This window comes from Rattus rattus, chromosome 1 (assembly GCF_011064425.1).
Source record: "Rattus rattus isolate New Zealand chromosome 1, Rrattus_CSIRO_v1, whole genome shotgun sequence".
NCBI classification, from domain to species: Eukaryota; Metazoa; Chordata; class Mammalia; order Rodentia; family Muridae; genus Rattus; species Rattus rattus.
The window spans coordinates 262,787,501-262,811,892 of record NC_046154.1 but is presented as its reverse complement, the minus strand read 5'-3'; the positions used below and the strand labels follow the sequence as shown (position 1 = coordinate 262,811,892).

Genomic DNA, 24,392 nt, shown 5'->3' with positions numbered 1-24,392 from the left:
CACACACAAAGTTAAAATTTAAAGAAAATGTTTTACTTCGACAATCCTCGTAGAACATTTACTGTCTCCTTAAACACATCCTGTTGTCTGGGTGGCCCAGGAACTCCATAGCTGGCCTGGAGCTGGCTGTGTCACCAAGGACTTCGCAGACTCTGATCTCGCTTCCACTTCCTGAGTTCTAGATACCAGGTCCGGCCCAGGGCTTCGTACGCTAGACAAGCACTTTACCAATTGAGCCACATCCTCTTCCCATGATCACATTTAAGCCTTGCTACAGTCTCTAATGCATACACCTCAGGCAGAGAAACTTGTTGGTTCTTTGAGAATGTACTGTACTCGAGAAAAAGAGGAGGTACCAGGAAACCAGGAAACGACAACAAAAGGTCAGGTATAAAGATTACAGTGTGACTGAGGTTTTAGCTACACACAAAGAAAGCTAGACTAAAGGTAATGTTTTTAAAGCAATAGAGATTAGTATAAGCGAGTCATGTGGATACAGCACACGCAGTATTTACTTCCGTCCCTATGAAGGAGTTTGGTAAACAGGCAGAGAGCAACTGAAGTACATTGTGTAAATAGAAGGAAATTGATATAATCTTGTATCTAGAAACCCCAAGAAACTTACAAAATTAAGTGCTTGTCCCACATGGACAAAGCCCTTGGTTTGCTCCCCTGTGCCACATAAAAACAGGAGGTGGAGGTGAGAAGTTGAAGGGGATTTGAAGCCAGCCTGGGTCACAGAGACACTGTCTCCAATGAGAGAGAGCAACAGAGAGGAAGTTACTAGAAGAGACTTTCTCACGAGATGACCTCAGCTACGAATGTGTTAAAGGTGATGAAATATATAAGGTGTCCTTTAAAATGAATGGTGAGTCTATAGGAAGGAAGCAGAAACTGATGAGGTTAGGAATGAACGAACTGCAACCCTTAAATCCGCCTGCCTCTGCCTCCTGAGGCCTGGGAGTAAGAGGTGTGCCGTCCTGTCCAGCTGAACTTCTTATCTTGACCTAGGTTTCTATGCTGAAGAAAAAGGAGCAGTCTTGTCTTGGAGCTGCCTATACTGGGAACTGCATCAGGTTGATCTCATGGGGCCACTACACTCAAAAGGATGCTTAAAATCAGTCCTCTTACTGGGCGGTGTCTTGCACAGTTCCCAGACCCCTGGGTGAAAGCACTTGACAGCTCTGACAGTTTCTGTAAGTCGGTCTCTGGAGAGTTGGCCCTCTGAAGTTTCTTAAGGAAACGTAGTTCTAGAGAGGTCATAGACTTGCCCTGAGTTACCCAGCTTTGCTTAACGGGAAGAGCAAGGCTTCACAGTCCAAAGCACAGATACAGATACAGATACAGCTATTTCTGTCAGTATGTAGTTACCTGCCTTGTGTCCTGAAGGCCAGCCCTGGTGTCACACCCCAAGCTTTGGAGGTAGAAGCATGAATTGCTGCTCTGAGGCAGCCTGGGTTACGCAGTGAGACTGACTGATCCCACGCGGAAAGACAAGAAAAGAAGGAAGGCTTCAGAGCAGTGCCGGCGCGCGCGCCTCCGATGGTTAAAGCCAGGGTGGTTGGCAGAGTGAGTTGCAGTCCAGCTGGACTCTGTCAAAAACATGTTTTATGTATAGGATGAAGTTTAAAACTTTAAAAATACATAATTTCATAACCTTAAGGTGTCCTAAAGATTTCCTAAACAAGATAACGTTCAGTGAAATTAGTACTTTAGAGTTTTGTTTTGTTTTTTGGTACATTTTGAGGCAATCTCACTGTAGTTCTGGCTGTCCTGGAATTCACTTTGTAGAAAATTTGAAAGTTAATGTATAAGCTATAGAAGCATCAGATGTCAAATTAGTGGATTGCTAAAATATAAAACTCAGTAAGCGATGGCTATGTATAATGCACAGAGGGGTCTTAAATTATATTAAATTATAAAGATGGCGTCCTTGAGCACGAGCCAGGGCCCAGGTAGGCGGCTACAAAGCAGTCCCGAGGCTGCATCCCTGCACCGCGTGCATTCGAGGAAGACAAAGCTGCATCTCCTGGGTGTTCCCAGCAGTGAGGCTTCCTAAGCAGAGTCAGAGCTGTCACTGTGGGTGACAGGGTCGCAGTCTCCCCGCATGTTAGACCCCCACACACTTCCCCTGTACAGCCTGCTGTTACGGACAGAATCTGTTGACCACGAGGAGTGCTTGCAATTCACATAAAGAGAACTGTAGTAGAGACAGAGGCAGATGCAGTGTCTGTCTAGATTTACTTCTATAAATGGAGAATTAGACGGAAGGAAGGAAACATGAAGGTGGTCAGTAAACAAGAAATTAGCCAGATTTTGTGCATGCATCTGAAAAATCTAACCTGAGCCATTGGACAAAGTTACTAAGGATGGGGAGAGTGAAGCTCCCTCCCGTGCTTTCCTAGAATCCTGAGATGCTGTGGGCCTGTTGGTTTTAAGTGAGTATGTCCAGTGGCCCTGCAGAAAATACTTATGAAAAAGGCAGGGATGGGCTGGAGAGGTGGCTCAGTGGTTAAGACCAGTGACCGCCCTTTCAAAGGACCAAGTTTGGTTCCCAGTATACAGTGGTGGCTGGCAACCGTCTGTACCTCCAGTTCCAGGGAAGAAACACCATCTCTAGGCCTCCATGGGCACTGCCAGTGCTGACACACAGCAGGAAAAGAAAAGAAAAAGGTTGTGGGGAACCAACCAGCCACCTTGCACTTGGAAGGCTGTGGCGGGGAGACAGCTTACTCGTGAGCAGCCTGGACTACAGGATGAGGGTTGGTTCTAGGACAGGACAAAGGCTGTGCTGAACGAGCTGCGTCTGTGTCTGTAGTCGCCACGCTCAAGATGCTGAGGCAGAGCAAGAACTTGTCTAGACAAAGCACTAATTGGAAGCTAACTGGATGAGCACAACAGTGGCTGCCTGTGCCTGGCAGAGAGCTGGCCAGGGGAGGAGGGGCCTTACCCAGTGTGTCCGTCCAGAGCTGACAGAACTCACACAGAGAGTCCTGCCAAGGCTGAGGTAAGGGGAGTCTAGGCCAACCTTGTCTAAAGGAAATGTCTTTGTAAATTATGTGTGGGTATGTGCAAGTACCCACGAAAGCCAGAAACGTCTTACCCCTAAATCGTAGTTACACCTAACATGGGTACTGCAAGAGCAGCAAGTGCTCTTAACCACTGAGCCCTTTCTCTTCTCCAACCTCTTCAGTGATACCTTAATTTTTTAAATAGGAGTTAGAGGTAGTGGCATGTGTTTATAGTCCCGGCATTGAGAAAGAGGATGAGGCAGGAGGATTGCAGATTTGAGGCTATACAATAAGATGATATCCACTAAACAGAGTCAGGAATTGGGGGGGGGGGGTGAGGAGGGAAACATCCATCCACTTGAAGGATGTGGCATTTTCCTGACGTGCTCTGTCGCTTGTTTGTAGAGAAGCTGCCCGGGAGTGCCGGCGGAAGAAGAAGGAGTATGTGAAGTGCCTGGAGAACCGCGTTGCTGTTCTGGAAAACCAAAATAAAACCCTAATAGAGGAGCTAAAGACTCTGAAGGACCTTTATTCTCATAAAAGTGTTTGATTCTTTAAAGAGAAAGTATTTTCGTGGACTTTTAAGCTTAAAAATTAGGTGTATTTCTTTTTAGTGGAATTGTATTAATTCAAAGGTCAAAGAAGCCACTCTGTTGGGTTGTCACAGCCAATGAGATGGAGGGTGAATGGAGACGGCCTTCAGGAAGCTGCTGGCTCAGCTGGAAGCTCCCAAAGGAGAGATGCTCAAGGAAACGGACTTTCAGCAGTTTAAATGGAAATAAAATAATAGTCAGCAACGAAACTGGCAGGTGACATTAGTGAAGCAGTCAATGCCTGCTAAGTCTTTATCTCTGTTCCCTAAAACTTGCCTTTCTGTGTGTGTGTGTATGTGTGCGTGTGCGTGTGTGTATTTCTGCCAATAAATTTAAATTACAAATGTAAAAGAATGCATAAACCGTTGCTAAGTGTGTAAATTATGTGTCTGACTGTGTCGTACTGTCAGGCTGTGTTGAGTGAGTTTTTCAGTTAGTTTTGTTGGACTAGATGGTTCGTGAAGATCTGAACGATGTGGACATACATCCTTCTATGGTGATGGTGGTTTGTGACTTTTTATCAGAATGGAAAGAGAACTGTCTGCAAGCTTGGCAGTTTAATAGTTTGGTTTTTGCTTCCTCTGATAAGGGCGATTTTTCTTAAGAACATAATAAATTGGTTTTTTTTTATTTTTTTTTGATTCTCTAATCCTGTATGCAGGTGAAGATCATTATTCTTTTGTGCTTTAACAGAATGAAGTGTTTACAAACGCCCTTAAAATGTTTAAATAACCTGAAGATGTACACCAAAGCTCTCCTGAGGGATTTTATAATCATCTTACCGTAGTCTGTCAGGTCCTGAGAGAGTTACTGAGGCCATCTCACATCGAGACTGCTGTGTGTAGCCTACGGTACCTTTATAAAAGAAGTGACTGCCGATATATTTTTATAGTGAATCTTTATAAATTCTAATGTTGAGTTTTAAATGATTATTTTAAATGTTTATATAGTTTGTTTAGTAAAAGAAAATTTGTATCTCAAAGTATCATTTTTATATTATGAGAAGAGTAAAGTTTTCAATTGGCTGATAATTGAATTGTATGTTTTATATAAAGTTTTATCTGAAGTTCCAGCTGTGGTCAGTACAGCAGCATTTAACCTCTGTATTCTAATGTGTTCACTTGGAAACTGCAAAACTATTGTGTGCCTACACAGTATGTTTCATATTGTCTATGAAATTAAAGAACATTTGATAAGACTAAGTTTTCCAGATGCAAAATACAATGTTTGACATAGGAATGCCAGCCCACCGTGGCCACTGTGTACGGTGCTCACTGAGGAAGTGTTAGCCGTCAAGTGCAGCCGATTCTAGCGGGGTCTGGGTGTGCTTTACAGTGGGGGATGCACTTGTGCTCTGATTCAGGAAGAACCAGCTACCGTGTGCTCAGGAAAGTTGCTGTTCTGGGGGACTTGGGACATCGTAACAGTGGTCAGTCACCTGGTTGGTTTGCCATTGATCTCCCAAGGAGAGTTCATTAGTGGGACCACAAAGGCTATTCCTTATTTTAACTGGCTGTCCATCAGCCTAACATAGACTAGGATAGCCCGTGTAGCCACATGTAAGGCTTCTCAGATCTGTTCCATTTTGTTTTTAGTGCTGAAGGTTGAACTTCAGACCTTGCATATAGCAGCCTAGCCCTCTACGATGAGGTAGCACGTGCCAGACCAGCACCCTGCAGTAAAACAGCCTCCCGGGCCATTAAAGGATTTCGTGATGACTTTAAGCAACAAGTGAAGAATAGGCATTTCTTAGCTTGTGGAATGGGAGAGATGTATCCTGACTTAGAATGAGCAGTGAGTTGGGATGTCGTACACATTCCCAGGAAAAGATGCTCTGGGTGCCACAAAGTTAGCACCAACGAGTAAGGCCTGAGGGCTGAGGGCTGAGGAGTCGGTCAGCAAGTCTTTGTGTCTGAATGCATAGCGGGTCTAAGCCAGTCGTATGTTACAAAGGAAGATGTCTTGTCTCACTCTAAAGCCAAAGAATCCACGGGCTTTTGGAGGTTAGCACTGCCCAAGTCTTAGGGCCTATTCTGTAAGAGAGATCCAGGACATTTAACTTCGCTGTCTATGAGCGCCCTCCTTTTTTCATTCTTGGAGGTTGTGTAACTGTGGTAATTGACCTTTCGTTAGTATAGTTGCTGCAGCCATAGACATTACAAATGCCAGTTCATGATTGGGGTCCTTTTTCTCCGGATTATTGGCGGCATATATGGTCATTTGCTGTCTTCAGGTTGTACATTAGATAATGTGTCATCACTACAGTCAAGTGACTTTACATGCATACACTGAGGGCAGGTGTGTACCGCTTCCCTAGTGTTTGCTGTGCACTAAGAAGGGGAGGGGTGCAGCAGCCTCCGCTCCTGTGGAACACCTCGTGTGTTTGCTTGCTAAGGTTACATGAGCATCAATGACTGGCACTGAAACTTTAAACCCACTGTGGCGCCAGGTGCGGTGAACATCTGGGATCTCAGTTGAGACCCAGGGGCTGAGGCAGGAGGACCAAGAGTTTAGGACCAGGCCGGGTGTGGTGAAACTTTTATTATTTCATGAGCATTAGTGTTTTGCCTGTGCGTCTGTCTGAGGATGTCAGAATCCCCTAGGGCTGGAGTTAAAGACAGTTGTGAGCTGCCATGTGGTTGCTGGAAGTTGAACTTCGACCTCTGGAAGAGCAGCCAAGTGCTCTTAACCGCTGAGCCACCTCTCCAGCCAGATGACTCCCTCACACCTTTAATCCCAGCACCCAGGAGGCAGATCCGAGCATGAGGCCAGCCTACAGAGCACATTCTAGGACAGCCAGGGCAACACAGAAAACCCTATCTGAAGAAAAGTTTGAGCCTGTTGAGACCATGTGTCTCGGACAGACAGACAGACAGACACATGAATTTAACCACTCAGTAAAACATTAACCCCATGAGCTCCATCTGCAGAGCTGAAGGAAGAAGCTGACTCCCACGGTTGTCCTCTGACCAGCTGGACCACGAGGCACACCTGCATCCACACACACCTTACACACACACACACACACACTAACAACCCAGCGGCCACTGCCACCCAGCTGGACCACGAGGCACACCTGCATCCACACACACCTGCATTCACACACACCTTACACACACACACACACACTAGCAACCCGGCGGCCCCACTGCCACCCGGCACACACCTTCACTAAACTCCAGTAAGACACCTTTTGCAGCTCCGTCCTGAGGATTCCTCGTATTTGGTAAAGATCTGAGTACAAATTCACGTAGCACAGGAAAAGCTGATGCCTGCCTGAAGCTACACAGTAAATAACAAAAGCGATGTTAAATTCCAGGTTGAGTCAACCCTAAAATTTGCGTTCTTGGTCATTCCGAATGTGTCTTCCTTCTCACCAATGGTTTGGAGCTAGAAAGATTTTTGGGGGAAGAAAGCAAAAAGGTTCTAATCCTTGTCTTAAAATAGTTTAAAGCCTAGTCTGAAGATTTTGAAAGGTTCTGTTTAAGTGTGTCCACTAGGTGGCAACCCTCCTTTAACGTCACACTGTACAGACTCAAAACACTAGTCTAGACAGGAATGCGGCTCAGCCCGTAAAGGCACGTGTGCCAGGCCTGACAAGGCGAGCGTGGTCTCCAGGACCCACACAGGGGAAGGATAAAATAGACTCCCAGAAGCTCTCTGACTCTTACCTGTGCACTGTGTCATGCATGTATGCAAAGAACACATGAAAATGTCATGAAGCGGGACCTGTATATCACCCAGGACAGGTGGCACTTTTTGAGGTCTTCAGGGGAGAACGCACACAGGAGGCCCCACAGCCCCTTTCTTTTTTTTTTTTTTTGGTTCTTTTTTTTTCGGAGCTGGGGATCGAACCCAGGGCCTTGCGCTTCCTAGGCAAGCGCTCTACCACTGAGCTAAATCCCCAACCCCCCACAGCCCCTTTCTTAAGATTTCTTCCCACAGGGTGGCAGCTACTTGAGTTCAGTGCACCCATGCAGTGTGTCTGTCCGCTACATAGTTTCACAGATACATCAGTAATTCCAGTTCTGGGGCTGGGACATGAGTTCCAGGCCAGCCTGGGCTCAACAGCAAGGTCCTGTGTGAAAAGCACACAAAGGCTGAGAGCGTAGTAGCTCTGCTGCCCAGTGCTTGCCCGGCAGGCATGATGCTCAACGTTGGATTCCCAGCAACGTAACTGTAGCCTAGAGGGTCCAGTGTGGTCCCAGCGCTGTCAAGGCAGGAGATTAGGAGTTTGAGGCCAAGCCTGCACTATAGGAAGACACGTACCAAAAACTCAAGCTTGCGGTGAGATGGCTCAGCAGTTAATACATCTGTTCTTGATGGGGGCACAAGTTTGATACTTAGCACCCACATTCTGTCCACCACTGCTTATAACCCCAGGGGACCCCACATCTCTGGCCCTCAGTCGGTCAGGTACATATGTACACAATTAAAGATCATCCACAGGGGTTGGGGATTTAGCTAGGGTTGGGGATTTGGCTCAGTGGTAGGCGCTGGGCCTAGCAAGCGCAAGGCCCCGGGTTCAGTCCCCAACACCGAAAAAAAAAAAAAAAAAAAAAAAAAAAAAAAAAGATCATCCACCACAGGTAGCTCTCTGAGTTCTAGGCCAGCCTGGTCTACAGAGTGAGTTATTGGACAGTTAAAGGGTATAACAGAAACTCTGTCTCCAAAAACAAAACACTACCTTCTTGCACCCCTCCTCTCTTCCTCCTAACCTCCCTCCCTGTCTTCAGTGGTGCTAGGGATTGAACCCAGAGTATCAAGAATTACGGCAAACCAGGCCTGATGATACATGCCTTTCATCTCAGCACTTGGAAAAAACAGGTAGGAGGATCACTGAGTGAGGCTAGCCTGGTCTACATAGTTCATGGACAACCATGTAGAGAGACCTTGTCTCAAACAAAACAAGAATCGGGGCAAGTGGGGGTTGGGGATTTGGCTCAGTGGTAAAGCGCTTGCCTAGGAAGCGCAAGGCCCTGGGTTCGGTCCCCAGCTCCGAAAAAAAGAACCAAAAAAAAAAAAAAAGAATCGGGGCAAGTACTCTACCCCTAAGCCACACTGCCAGCCCACCCTCAATTTTCTCTCCTGCCAGTGCTGAGAATCCTGATTTAAACTGGAAGCTCATACAGTCCCCTGAAGACAAGTCACCTTCGTCTGCCTAGCCCAACTCTAGCATTCCTTCCCACATGGTTTCTATGGCTGTGGCTGCCACACATGGCTGGTGACACATCTGCTGCGGTTTGTGAGTTCTTTGAAGCAGCTTCCTCTTCCAGAAGACGGCTTAGTCTGTGCTGCTAGGAAGGAGACTTTAATAGGCTTGTCCCGGGGAGTGTGCGGGTCAACTGGCCTCGGGGTACAACCTAGAGCCATGTAACAGGGAAGAGATCAGGATAGCCCTTGGGCAGTCTGGGAGTTGTCTTGACTGGAAACTGAGGACCTAGCCTCTAGGCAGAGCCATTTCAAGGAAGCAGTCCTGAACTGTGGGAGTTCTGCTGAACTCTCCGACTCTGGGCGTCCTCGGATGGAGGTAGCTGAGCGGCATACCAAGCGGCCTGCCTTCCAGTCCTGCCTCGAGTTCTCCCAGCGACAAGCTTGATCTGGAACTGCAAGTGAAATAAACCTTTCTTCCCATGTTGCTTTTGTCAGAGCATCTGCCATAGCAACAGAAATGAAATGAGGACTGTGGCTACCTACACCTAAAGTCATGGGTCATCACTGGGTTTTGTGTGCCAGTGGTGCTCGAGTGCGCGCTCTCTCTCTCTCGCGCTCTCTCTCTCGCTCTCTCTCTCTCTCTCTCTCTCTCTCTCACACACACACACACACACACACACACACACACACACTGTGACCTCGTTGCTGCCCTGTAACTACCCAGCTGGAAGGTTAGTCTCTGATCCTGGTGAGCCCTCCCCCTGCTTGCAGGTTGCCTCAGAAAAGCCTGCACTGTCGGCAAGTCACTTGTCTGTCAGTCTTTCCTTCTCACTCTTCTGTCCTAAACTGGTCTCTTCTTCCTTGTGTAGGTTCCAGACTGAACCCAGGGTCAGGCATGGTGGTGAGGACATCTAACCACTGAGCAACCCCGCTCTGCCGGTTTCATCACACATGCTTGCCTGGCTTTGCTCTGTTTTTGGAGACAGGTTTCTCTGTGTAGTCTGGGCCCTGTCCTAACAGCTCCACTACATGATTAGAGCAGGCTGGCCTGAAGAGATCTGCCTGTGTCTGCATCTCAAGATTAAAGGCACCCCCTTTAATCACTGGGCACACTGGGCTCACAGCTTCTTCACTGTCAGGATCTGCAGGGGCCAAGGCCAGACTCCCACACCCCCAAAAAAGAATGTGCTGAGATTTCACCTGAGATCATGTCTGTCTGTCTGTCTCTCTGCCCAGCTACTTAATTATGTCAGATGAATTTGAGGAGACTGATACCTTGGAATAGTGAATCCTCCAGTGTGTGTCGTCTGGTCTGGGCGAATGGATGCCATTAGCGGTGCTGTTGACTGTTAGATATGGAGCCGGCCTTACCGAACCTTTCCTGTTTCCTTAGCACTGTACATGGTAGCACAACAGGTTCCCTTATATTAGGGTTTTCACGACGCCTCAGTCCCAGCAGGGGCAGAGGCTGCTCTTTCAGTCCAGTGCCGAGAAGATAAAAACCTCCATCCCTGGCTTTTGCTCTAACAGGCAGGCTCCTGTGGGCTTTAAGAACAGAGGTTACTGGGGGCTGGAGAGGTGGCTCAGTGGTTAGGAGCACCGACTGCTCTTCCAGAGGTCCTGAGTTCAAATCCCAGCAACCACATGGTGGCTCACAACCATCTGTAATGGGACCTGATGCCCTCCTCTGGTGCCTGAAGACAGCTACAGTGTATTCACATATATAAAATAAATAAATAAATAAATAAATAAATAAATAAATAAATAAATAAATCTTTTAAAAAAAAAAAAAGAGAGGTTACTGTCTTCTGGGTTAGTCAAACGGAATCATCTCAGTTTCTTAACTTTATTTCATTTCCCGCCTATTCCTAATACAAGTAGCCAAACTCAATGGGGTCAGGATCCTAGCCTCTGGCTGTGGCCCCAGGGACAGCACTGTGGCGTTGTTAGGACAGAGCTAGGCCCTGGTCACAGTGTTGTGGAATTGTTAGGACAGAGCCAGGCCCTGGTCACAGTGTTGTGGAGTTGTTAGGACAGAGCCAGGCCCTGGTCACAGTGTTGGGGAGTTGTTAGGACGGGGATGGGCCCCGGCCACAGCAAGCTTGGCCAGGAGAATAGATAAGCAACAGTGAAATCAAAGACTGTCTCTCACTCATCAAATGTGGTCACATTGGGAGAGGAACAAATAAACCTAGGGTCCCCCTGCCCAGGCCATCTTTGGGATCCTGGCATGAAGGTCAGAGCTATGCTTGGCTGAGGACCCTTGGTCACCACTGTCCTCCTGGGGTCAGGACAAAGGCAACCTGAGTGTACCTCCTGGCGTGGGTCTGACATGTCAACGTCATGTGCAATCCCTTGGGAGACAAGCTCCTCCCCTCACAGACCAGCTCTAGCCTCTTCCTTCCCCAGCATGAGTCCTGAAAAGATCCAGGTTCCTAGGACCACTTTGAGGTCTAATAGCCAAAGAGAACACAAGTGTCTGACAGGTTCCATCCTGCCAGGACCGAGAGGACACTAATGTTCACTTAAGCTTCAGCTGCACTTCTCCACCTGGCTTCTTTGTGCCCAGAAATAACGATTCTGGGACTTCTTTTTTTTTTTTTTTTCGGAGCTGGGGACCGAACCCAGGGCCTTGCGCTTGCTAGGCAAGCGCTCTACCACTGAGCCAAATCCCCAACCCCCGATTCTGGGACTTCTTATACATGAATAAATGCTTAGGCCAAAGGCTTTGCTTGTCCCCAAACTGGCTCACAACTCAATTATCTGTTTATTCTATGAGTGCCACACGGCTGGTTACCGCCTTCTGTTTCATGTGTCTGTCTCCTCCTCCAGCATTCCGGCATTTGGGGAGAATCTCTCACACCTAACTCTTTCCCAGAATCCCCGCACACACACCCTCCCCCCGAACTCCCATCTCCTATTTCCTGCCTCAGCTCATTGGCCATAGGCTTTTATGGATGGGTGATGCTTCCACAGAGTGTAAAGATTCTCTCTACACTTACCGAGTGTGCAGTGAGAGGCTGCCCTCCTATGACTGTGCTAAATCTCTCAGTCGTCCTGGGAGCACCCGGTGGAGACGGTAACTCTGTCAACAGAAGCACCCCCAGCTCTGGGCCTGGCCTTGCTGTCCTCACTAGATTTGGCTATGGTGGTAACGTGGAGAACAGAATTTGATAAACTTATTCCCACTCCTAGGGACTGGCAGTACTCAGTCTATCAGCAGAGTACATCACTGTAGATTTTCTGTAGTTTACACCAAGTCTGTTGGCCTAGAAGAGCTGCCTTCTATTCCTCATTCAGGAGATGTTTGTTTTTAATTATTTTTCTGTGTATGGGTGCTTTATTCATATTTATGGGCATCGCATGTGTGCCTGGTACCCACAGAGACCAGAATGGGTATCAGAGCCCCTGGAACTGCATTTACAGATGGCTGTGAGCTGCTGTGTGGGTGCTGGAAACAGAACTCAGGTCCTCTGACACAAGTTCCAACTACAGCACAAGGCACAGACAGCACAGGGAGGTGATGAGGAAAGGAGGGCAGACTGTGGTAGAAGAACTGGCCGTCTGCTCTTACGGCTCTGACCTCGGGGCAGGAGGCAGAGATGTTACAGGTCCAGAGCTCTCTTTCTGCGTCTGACCCAGCATCCTATGATAAAGAGGGAGCGCCTTTTAGGATGTACCAACGTAATTTAGCTTCCACTGACCAGCACAGCATGTGAAGCCCAGAGCAGAGATTGCTTCCCCTTGCTTTAAATGCACTAATGTTTCTACCAACATGTTTTTGGTTTTTTTTTTTTTTTTTTTCTCTTTATTTTCGGAGCTGGGGACTGAACCCAGGGCCTTGCGCTTGCTAGGCAAGCAGCTCTACCACTGAGCTAAATCCCCAACCCCCACTACCAGCGTGTTTTTAAGCGACCTTAGTTTAAAATGTTCTTTATTCTTTTTTAAAAGGATGGACGGATATTGAAGATTATACACACACACGCGCGCACACACACGCACACACACACACACATACACACACACGCACACGCATGATGAGTACACTGTAGCTGTCTTCAAACACACAGAAGAAGGTTGTGAGTCACCATGTGGTTGCTGGGATTTGAACTCAGGACCTCTGGAAGAGCAGGCAGTGCTCTCAACCGCTGAGCCATCTCTCCAGCCCCAACTTACTTTATTCTATACCATAAAAACTTTATAAAGCTGTTACCACCCTGGGATAGGAAATTTGAGGAACCTAAGCCCATGTCCCCAGGCCATAGTCACTCGTATTTGTTCCAGACCCTACCTCCTTTGAGGGAAAAGTTGTGTTTTCCCCTTGACAGGGCCAAATACTTAACAGATGGAAGGCAGACTCTCTCCTTCTGAGACGCATACACACCCTCTACCCTCAGGCATCTGCACTCTGGGGTCTTAGACCTCTTGGCTCAGAGTAGGCCTTTGGCTGCAGACTCAATGACTCCATTAGCTTTCCTGGCTCTCTGGTCTGCAATGGCAGATCATGGGATGTCTTGACCTCTACAATTACATGGGCCAATTCCTGTCCTGGCCTCTTGCCCTCTCCCCTCCCCTGCTCGTCTTTAGCTGGAGATCCCCAACTAATGCTGGTCTTCAGGCCTTGCTCTGTGGAAAACAATAGCCCTCAAGCTGTGCCTTGCTCTGAGTGGCTCCATTTTATAAACAATAGCTGGCAGACACCAGGGCAGGATGACTCCCCTTCTTGTTTGTGCATAAACAGATTTGATCTGTGCAGTGCAAACCAAGGCACTGGCTGACAACTGTGTTACTCAATGAGCAAGGTGTTGTCACCTCCATACTCAGCAAATCGGGTCAGGAAGTAACAGACACATGAGCAGATCAGAACCACATCAGAAAAAAAATGAGGGCTAAGAACTCATCAGACGGACAAGACCACAAAGGAGGCAGAGGCCTCAAATGGATCCGATAAGAGAAGAGTATTTCCACAGGATGGAGTAGCCAATATGTATGTCCTGAAATCCGTAAGAAGCTAACTAACTAACTGTCCTGGGACTTCAGTTTATATCTCTCTCTCTCTTTCTCTCTCTCTCTCTCTCTCTCTCTCTCTCTCTCTCTCTCTCTCTCACACACACACACACACACACACACACACACACAGCCCACTCAGTTACACACACACCTGTGTGTGTGTGTGTGTGTGTGTGTGTGTGTGTGTGTGTGTGTGTGTGTGTGTGTGTGTGAGCACATGCATGCCTGATGCCTACAGGGGCCAGGAAAAGGTGTTGGGTTCCCTGGACCAAGCATTACAGCCAACTGTGAGCTGCCAAGTGGCTGCTGGGAACCAAACTCCGGTTCTCTGCCAGTGCAGCCCATCCATGCCTTTAACTGCTGAGCGTCTCTCCGGTCCTTGCCTTAAGTTCCAATGACTGACATCATGGGTATCAGGCACCTCATGATAGGGAGGCCATGCTGTTTTGGGTACTAGTCTTAAATACAACCTATCTATTCTGTGGTGTGCTGGTGTGAATTGTCTCACTTGTATCTTACAGATTCTCATCCAATCACAACCCTCCCAACACCACAGTTAATGTCCACCTCTGACTGGACAGAGTCAGTGGTTTGCTCCATGGACAGGGAGGTCTGTAGCCAGCTCAGCACTAAGTTCTACAGGACAGAACCACCTCATCAACTGTTGACACTCAGATTAAAGGGAATTGAGAGAGGATACAAAGACAGGAAGAATGATGACGTCACGGAAGAGAAAGGGTCCCTACTGCAGAGAATGATGTCATGGAGGGAAAGGGTCCCCACTGCAGAGTATGATGCCATGGAGGGAAAGGGTCCCCACTGCAGAGAATGATGTCATGGAGGGAAAGGGTCCCCACTGCAGAGAATGGTTGAAGCTTTCTGACAGGTGAAAACTCAAAACTCCAACAGTTAACACTTGCTTGAGGCCTTCCTGTTCCCAACTGTGGGCAGTTTCTGGAGACTGCAGCAGAAACCCATTACGGTAAAGGACACACCAAAGCACCACCAGAGCCACTTTATATGTCACTTATCAAAAAGATAAGGGGGTAGGGTGGCTTCTTGTAACTTAAGAGCCACCAAATGTGTCAAGTGCTAAGACACTTCACTGTGACTCTTTGGTGATGCCCATGTGTCTTCTTAGGGTTCCTATTCCTGCACAAACATCATGACCAAGAAGCAAGTTGGGGAGGAAAGGGTTTACTCAGCTTACACTTCCACATTGCTGTTCATCAACGAAGGAAGTCAGGACTGGAACTCACACAGGGCATGAACTTGGAGGCAGGAGCTGATGCAGAGGCCATGGAGGGATGTTACTTACTGGCTTGCTTCCCCTGGCTTGCTCAGCTTGCTCTCTTATAGAACCCAGGACCACCAGCCCAGGGACGACACCACCCACAATGGGCTGGGCCCTCCCCCTTGATCACTAATTGAGAAAATGCCTTACATCTGCGTCTCATGGAGGCATTTCCACAACTGAGGCTCCTTTCTCTGTGATAACTCCAGCTTGTGTCAAGTTGACACACAAAACCAGCCAGCACACCATGTCCTTGCTTTCCACAGTGCACGACTATCCCAGCCTTTCTTTCTGCTCACCTTGTGCTTATGTTGAAACAAACCCTCTCTGCTTCATACTGGCCGGTCCTGCAAGCCTCTGCACAACGACACGGACCCCATCTCACCTGAGTTGTGAGGTTTCTAAAGACCCAAGAGAGCCACCTGCTGAAGCCACTAAGGTTTTTCCACTGACAAAGTAAGCGACTCACACCAAATACAGAATATGAAAGGGTTACTGGGGGCAGCTCTCTGGCAGGCTCACTGGTTTCAGAAATTGCCATGGAGACGCGCACACACGCACGCGCGCATACACATACACACACACAGAGACAGAGACAGAGACAGAAAGAGACACAGAGAGACAGACAGTCAGAGAGACAGACACAGAGACACAGACACAGACTGAGAGCGATCTGGGGTGGCTGGCGGGCAGGTCCTTTTATCCACAGCACACACCTGGTGCACCTGGTGGTGGCACATGATGGCGTAAACAGCGGCGAGGTGCCGGAGAACGAGCCAGTGGATTTGCCTGTGTACAAACAGGATTAGGGTTGGAGCCTAACTGTGGAAACATGCAGCTGCACCCCTGTCAGTTCTGGTAGGGACTTAGTTACTCAGGGGTCCCCTTAACCCTGGAAGAGAAGAGCCAAATGCCCCTCGTGGCTACCTGCACCTAACAGAGGGGTCACAGGAGCCTGGCCCTGCACCTGACAGAGGAGTCACAGGAGCCTGGCCCTGCACCTGACAGAGGGGTCACAGGAGCCTGGCCCTGCACCTGACAGAGGGGTCACAGGAGCCTGGCCCTGCACCTGACAGAGGGGTCACAGGAGCCTGGCCCTGCACCTGACAGAGGGGTCACAGGAGGGTCACAGGAGCCTGGCCCTGCACCTGACAGAGGGGTCACAGGAGCCTGGCCCTGCACCTGACAGAGGGGTCACAGGAGCCTGGCCCTGCACCTGACAGAGGGGTCACAGGAGCCTGGCCCTGCACCTGACAGAGGGGTCACAGGAGCCTGGCCCTGCACCTGACAGAGGGGTCACAGGAGCCTGGCCCTGCACCTGACAGAGGAGTCACAGGAGCCTGGCCCTGTGTTGAGCTGCAGTCTCAGAAGGGAACCTCCTCATCTGGGAGGGGTGTGTACAAGTGTGCAAGTGTGCAAGGTGCACAGTGATCTGCCCCACTCGGTGTTGGAGCCTCCTACAATGGTGAAGGGCACAGCAGCCCACTGATGCTACCTTGGGAATGAATCCTGTGAGCCCTTAGCACACGACTGAGAACCAGGCCTGGTGCTCATTAACCCCTGTGTTATTCACCAAGAGGAGCCTCGAACCCTAGATTTAGTCGGCTCCTGGAAAGCCTAGAAGTACCTGCGCTTTTCCAACCACTCTGTGCTAAAGTCACTGTCTTTGGTATGTCTAATAAAGTGCGGTTTTGTGGCAGTTTCCTCTCCACACTTTTTCTTTTGTTGCCTTTCCAAGGTCATTATCTCAGTCAGGGTGGAGTGTGGACAGACTTAACCTCCCAGAGCTTCCTGGTGGACAGACTAGCTCCACTCACGGTCAATCCTGATCTGCACATGGAGGTTGGAAACAAGGCCCTGGTGCTGCACACTACAAGGGAGATGGAGGAAGTGCTTCACCACAAGGATTTAAAATAAACCCCAAACAGAAATACAGCTTAGACTGTAACTGTTCAAAGGCCTGACAAACCTACATTACCTTACTAACAGGCGTTCTTCCCGAAACCCATTCAGATGGTATCTCGGGTCTATTAAATATGTTCAATAAAACACCAAATGCTCTTAGCACCATTAAGACATAGCTGATCTTAGGGCTGGACTGGTGGCTTGGCAGTTAGGATGGCTGCTCTTCTGAGGACCTGGGTTTGATTCCCAGCACCTACATGGGTGCTCACAACCACAACTGTCTGTAACTCCAGTTCCAGGAATCCAATAGAAATACAATGTGCTGGTGTTCTCTCTCTCTCTCTCTCTCTCTCTCTCTCTCTCTCTCTCTCTCTCTCTCTCCTCCCTCTGTATGTCTCTCTGTGTTGTCTCTCTGTCTGTCTCTCTCTCTCTCTGTGTCTCTCTCTGTGTCTCTCTCTATGTGTCTCTCTGTCTGTCTCTGTCTCTGTCTCTCTCTCTCTCTCTTGGACCCTAGGGCTTTCACCAGCCTTACACCCTCCATTTTCCACCCACAGGAACACTCTTGAGTAGAAAATTCTCAGAATGTACTGACACTTACTAGCCAATAGATTTAAAGGTCAATACGCTTAGCCAGTAAGTTTAAACTGTAGCCTTGCTGAGGTAACCTGTGCCCCTAAAAAGTGTAAAAACTCTTGTGACAGCCATCGGGTTGCCTTCTAGTCACTCGCCTCAAGGGACTGATTAAAGGTTGACCCCAACACTGGGAAATAAACCTTTTACTTTTGCATTGATTTGTGTCTCGGTGTCTCACTTGGGGGAGTCTCAAAATAAGTACTCTTTCTCTCTAATTTTTTTTTTTTTAACATTTATTTATTATGTATACATCATACAGCTTTCTGCCTGCATGTATGCCTGCAGGCCAGAAGAGGGCATCAGGTCTCATTATAGATGGTTGTGAGACACCATGTGGTTGCTGGGAATTGAACTCAGGACCTCTGAAAGAGCAGTCAGTGCTCTTAACCACTGAGCCATCTCTCCAGCCCCTTCTCTCTAATTTCTATTTAACTGTTTTCATGCAATATATTTTGATCATATTCCTTCCCCTACCCCATTCCTCCCAGATCTCTCCCACCTTCTACCAGTTCAACCCCAAACCACCCAAAAGAGAAAAGGAAAGAAAAACAGCTGATAAAGCAGCCCGCCTCCATTTTAGGCTTGGAAACCGTCTTACAGAGAACTCAGACTAAGACAAGGGACTGAGCTGTGCATTTTACACATCAAAGCAGACCTGGCCTCCAGGTTCTCCCAGCACCCCTTAGTCCCTACCTGGCCTATCCTCACCTCAACCCTGAACTTTCCAGCCCAGAGGCTGGGCTGCCCTTCCTCCCTATATAATCCTGACGTTTGGCTTTCCCTCCTCTCTCTGCCCACTGGTTTCTCTCTCTCCTCCTCCTCCCCTCCCCATGGCAACTGCCCTGGACTCCATCTTTGGGCCCAGTGAACTCTCCCGAGAGCAGCTTTCCAATGAACCTGCCTTTGGTATCATGGAGTCTGGCTCACTCCGCCTGCAGAGGAATAACCTATCGGGTGCTTCAGTTTATGATTGAATCTGTTTCTCAAGGACTGGGACATGACCCACTTGTCTCAGTGCTGGGCCTCAGGGCATGCGCCACCAGGAGCTCCGAGTTCTGAAGCAGCCATCCTCTCAGTGACTGGACAGAATCCACGCGTGGCCACGCCCCTCAAGGATTTCAACTGAGAGCAAACAAATGAAAGTAGAGATGGTTCGGCAGGTGCAAACATTTGCAGGAATGCCTGAGGACCGGAGTTAACGCCCAAATCCCGCCTCCCAGGAGGTGCCAGGGCGGAAAGGACTCCTAGAGTTGGTCTCTGACCGCCCTGCCCACCCCACCCCCAGATTGTGCCAATCACAAGAACATGCTTTCACACAGATGATAAATGATAAACACTTAAAGTGGGTCTCAGGACATGCCAACCCTCACGGAGAGTCACGGAGAGTCCGGGCAACTGGGCAAGCTTGGGTTACTTGGCTGGAGCAGATAAAAAGAACCATGTCATTAAGTCTTGCCAAGAGAGAAATAACTAATATCTTGCATTTAGAGTGTACATTTCAATGCTTAAACATTTCTAGACTGCTTTTGATCCTAGGCAAAAATTAAAATGTAAATTGATCGTTTTTGTTTGAGATAAAGTCTCACTATGTAGCCCTACCTGGCCTGGAACGCTCAGAGACCTGCCTGTCTCTGCCTCAAGTTCAAGGCCAGCCTGGTCTACTGATCAAGTTCCAGGACAGCCAGGGTGGTCATACAGAGAAGCCGCATCTTGAGAATACCCACATCCCGAAAAAAACCCAGCAAACAAACGCTTGGCAGTGCTAGCGCTTACATGGAGACACCTCTTCTAACCCACTTGAGCCACATGTGTTCTGTAGATGTCCAGGTGTCTCTGCTACTGGATGGTGAGATTTCCACAGAGCATTGGTTCAGGGTTAATATATAATAAATACTGTTTATAAATAATGCAAAGAAACTAGGTATTAAGAGCGTGTACACAAAGGTAGTAAGGCCAGACCTGTCTGTGAGTGCATACCCATGATATCTAACAGACATTACATAGCCTCTGTTACCCTCAAAGAGACACTGCTAGGATCAGGGTCTGTAAGTTCAGACCTGTGATATCTAACAGACACCACACGGCCATCAGTGATCCACACCAGCGTATCCTGTTTTTCCATCTCTGGCAAATACAACACAATGCACTCCTTTGGTCCCAGCACTCAGGAGGCAGAGGCAGGTGGATCTCTGAGTTCAAGGCCAGCCTGGTCTGTAGAGTGAGTTCCAGCCAGGGCTACACAGAGAATCCCTGGCTCAAAAAAAAAAAAAAAAAAAATGACACACATAAAGTCTTTGTGTGACAAGAATCTCCATGTTGTCAAATTGTCAAATAACATCAGATAAAGAAGGTGTCCAGAAAACAAACAAACAAACAAGCCCTAGATTCACCCTAGTTCAGGTAAGTTATCCTGGAGCGGATACTGGGAGCTGAGTCCCTTACATCTCTGTGTGATTCTTCAGGCTACAAAACTGATTAGCACTCTTGGTTGTGGAGGGTTGGAATGTTGCAGGCAGTGAGCTAAAGCTATCCTGGGCTATCTTTAGTTCCCTGCCTGTCAGTGGCTGCCCACCCCTCTGCAATCCATGGGGAAGTAACATCCCCTCTGTCATGTAAAACCCTTGGCAGGCCAGGCCTGGTCTAACATAAGACCCCTGACTCCGGAATGTATTTTCAGGAGACCTGCTCGATGTCCTCGGCAGTGTCACCACATGTGCACTGTGGCAGGCTGTCCCTCTTTGCGGCAAGGCACCCGCCTGCTGGTCTTACCAAGTTACTCAGTACTTGATTGGTTGATAACTTTCTCTTGTTCTATGATTGCGACAATCTACATGACCACTTCCACAGTGGACCATGTCATTCAGGTCAACCTGAACGCAATTCCCCACCCAAGGTCACTCATGCTTGGCTCAGAATAAAGGTTCTCTTATTAACTCTGGATTGACAGCTGTGTTTTGCTGTCAAAATACAATGTTGCAAGAGGCATAGAAAAGAATCTTACGGGGTTGGGGATTTAGCTCAGTGGTAGAGCGCTTGCCTAGGAAGCGAAAGGCCCTGGGTTCAGTCCCCAGCACAAAAAAAAAAAGAAAAAAAAAAAAAAAAAAGAAAAGAAAAGAATCTTACAAAAAAAGATTTATATGTAATTAGGTTGATACAAGATATGCTTATATTGTTTTCTAATGATTTCTATTTAAAGGAATTGGAAAATATTGATCTATTTCAAGTTTTTAAATTATGTGTATGAGGGGACCCTACGTGCTCATGGGTGCAGGTGCCCACAGAAGCCACAAGAGGGCAGCAGGTTCCCAGGCGCTGGAGTTAGACTGCTGTGAGCGGCTTGCTGTGCGTGATGGGAACCAAACAAGATCTGCTGTAGGAGCAGGGCACACTTGACCGCTGAGCCATCCTTCATCCCAGACAAGACAAGAACTTAGTGTTTTATGTCATCCTTTTAACCAAACCAGATCTTATGTATTTTACGTTTAATTTTTACTTACCTACTTATTTATTTAAAATATGCAGCAGGTCAGGCAGTCACAAGAACACTGCCTGCTAGGTTCATTACAATTCCATTTAGGCTCACATCTTGTGCTGGGTAGTTTTGTGTCGATTTGACACAGGCTAGAGTCTTCTGAGAAGGGGGAGCTTCAACTGAGGAAACGCCTCCATAAAAACCAAGCTGCCGGCAAGCCTGTAGGGCACTTTCTTAGTGATGGAGGGGAAGGGCCAAGCCCACTGTGGGTGGTGACACTGGCTGGCTGGTGGTCCTGGGTTCTATATAATGAAGCAGGCTGAGAAAGCCACAAAAACAATGAGCAGCACTCAATGACCTGCATCAGCTCCTGCTTCCGGGTTCTTGCCCTGTGTGAGTTCCTGTCCTGACTGCCTTCCAGGACAGATGATACATTTTAAGTAAAATAAGCCCCGAGCTGCCTTTGGTCATGTCTCACTACAGCGAGAGAGACCCTAATGCCTCACCACAGCAAGAGACCAGACACTAAGACATACCATTTTAACCATCATTTTATGCCTAAAGCTGGACATCTTGTACATGGGCTACACTTCTGTACCACACGGCAAGTTTACTTAAGTCACTAACGTTATCTCTACACAGTTTTGGTTTTTTTTTTTTTTTTTGACTCAGGATCTTCCTATGGACCCTTGGATGGCCTAGAACCTGTCAAATAGGGCAGGCTGGTCTCAGCCTCTTTGTGGTACTCCTCTGCCTCAGGAGTGCTGTGATTACAAATGAGCACTGTTACGCCTAGGTTCAAAAAATTGTGCATGATGATTTTCAAAATGTAAATTTACCTGAAGATTTTTCTAGGGTCAATGTTTAATTTATCAATCTAAAACTAGAACCGATTTCTCTCTGTTTAAAGCAATGAGCTTTCTTTTTTTTTCTTTTTTTTTTCTTGGAGCTGGGGACCCAACCCAGGGCCTTGTGCTTGCTAGGCAAGCGCCTACCACTGAGCTAAATCCCAACCCCAGCAATGAGCTTTTCTTAAAAACGTGTGTGTGTGTGTGTGTGTGTGTGTGTGTGTGTGTGTGCATGTGTGTGTGTGCATGTGTGTGTGCGTGTGTGTGTGCGTGTGTGTGTGTGTGTGCGCGTGTGTGTGTGTGTGTGTGTGTGTGTGTGTGTGTGTGTGTGTGTGTGTGTGTGTGTGTGTGTGTGTGTGTGTGTGTGTGTGTGTGTGCGTGCGTGTGCGTGTGCGTGTGTGTGCGTGTGTGTGTATGTGGAGGCAGAAGCATCAGAACTGTCTTGACACACACCCAGCTTTCTTTGGTGTATGTTGTGGTTCTCGTGTTAACCCTTTACTGGGGCTTGGGTTATGGCTATGGGTACAGGGTTTGCTTAGTTGCTTAGGCCCTGTGTACCACACCCAGTACAGAACCAACAGGCAGATGACACACATCTGCAGTCCTGCAACTGGGGAGCTGGAGGCAGGAGGATCATCTGACAGGTTCGAGAGCAGCCTAGGTTTCAAGGCCTGTCTCAAAATAAAACGGGAGGGCTGGAGAGATTACTCAGTGGTTGAGAGCAAAGCTGCTTTTGCAGAAGATCCAAGTTCAGTTCCCAGCACCTACACAGCAGCTCGCAGTTCCCAACACCAGCTCCAGGGGACCCAGAGCTCTACATTTCTGTGCACACACTCATATACAGGCACATGTACACACACTTCACTAATGTGTGTGTGCGTGAACACACTTCATTAAAAAATAAGGAAAATAAAAATACTTCTTAAAAAGTCGAGGCTGGCTCTCCTTACGACTGACATCCTGTTACAGACATCTCTCAGTTCAGTTGTTGTTTAATAGGCTCCACTGGGGCTAAACTTAGTGCTGACCTTCAGAGAGAGTGAAGAGAAAAAGCTTCCAGCCTGCAACGTGCCCAAGAAAAGCGGCGAGTGGACTCAGAGACAAAGGACGCCTACCAACTTCAAAGGGAAAGGAGCTGTGTCCTCCAGAGACCTGTTGTACGTTGAGTCGAAGGACAGGCTCCGGCCAGGCACATTTCCTCTGCCCCCTCTCTGCTGCTCACAGCTGGCAGATGAAAAGCACCTCTGGATCTGTTTCCCTTCCTGCCACGCCCTCTCCAGCAGGGGTACAATCAGTGCGTTCAGACTAACTAGGAAAAGCCAAGCCACAACAGCGGAGGACAGTCAACTGCGACAAGAGCCATGGATGGTGGTGTACAGCTTTAATCTCAACACGTGAGGTAGAAGCAGGTATATCTGTGAGCTTGAGGCCAGCCTGGGCTACATAGTGAGTCCCAACCTCAGAGCAAACCAAAACACACCACTATAAGATGGGTATCAGCGTTGATGGATGTGTACACGGTAGGAAATACCTATAATCCCAGCACTTAGGAGGCTGAAGCAGGATTATTAATTTGAAGCCAGCCAGACTCTTGTCTCAAAGCTAACAGAGTCACTTATGCCAGCATTCTAAAGTCATTAACTCAAAGAGATTAAACACAAAGAATTCTGTGCATGGCTACCAGACACTAACTGAATGGCAGAGGTCAAAGGTCAAAGACAAAAGCAGAAATTCCCACACTTTAACCACTAGACCCTAACTGCATGAACCTGGGCCCAGGGCTCTGTGATGTGTTTTTATGTGGCGGTCAGAGGATAGTTCTGTGGATAGAGTTGGTTCTCTCCCACCTTTCCCAGGGATCAGACTCATGTTTCCAGGTTTGTTCCGCAAGCACCTTCACCTACTGGCCCCAACCTGCAAAGCCTAATGCAAACACCCGAAGCCTGACTCCAAACGGCTTGCTGAACCTCATCCCTGATGGCCAACACCAACCAAGCACAAGGTATCGAGCTGCCCACTGCTCCACACGAAGAGGGGCCTAGCACATGGAGCATGAAGGAGACCAAATGGCTTCCCTTCAACTGTTCCCAAGGAAGTCCCATTCAGGGGTTCGCTCTCCCTTTGAGATTAATTTAATGGGGTTGGGGATTTAGCTCAGTGGTAGAGCGCTTGCCTAGGGGGAAGGCATAGGCCCTGGGTTCGATCCCCAGCTCAAAAAAAAAAAAAAAAAAAGAACCAAAAAGAAAGAGATTCGCTTAATGACTTTGTCTCTGCAACATGTTTTCTCGTTATGGTGTACATGGGGATTCTGTGTAGATGGACACACGGGTAGATGCACATGTATGCTCATGTATGCACATGTATGCACATGCTGCACAAGCTATGAACCCCGAGATTGTGTGATTTACTTAAAAAAGCCCTGATTCTTGTTATGGTGTAGCTCAACCCTTACCATACCCCTTAAATCCCAAA

General features: G+C 48.0%; 1 protein-coding gene across 3 annotated transcripts in view; it reads left to right on the top strand.

Annotated features, from left to right (window-relative positions):
• Atf1 (activating transcription factor 1) overlaps nucleotides 1-4,806 on the top strand; it is a 42,515-nt gene extending 37,709 nt beyond the window's left edge. For all 3 annotated transcript variants that reach the window (XM_032885317.1, XM_032885318.1, XM_032885316.1), the window contains one exon: nucleotides 3,417-4,806. In XM_032885317.1, the coding sequence (XP_032741208.1) occupies nucleotides 3,417-3,561 (145 nt within the window). In that variant the 3' untranslated portion in view covers nucleotides 3,562-4,806. The remainder of the gene's footprint in view (nucleotides 1-3,416) is intronic.
• The last annotated feature ends 19,586 nt before the right edge of the window (nucleotides 4,807-24,392 follow it).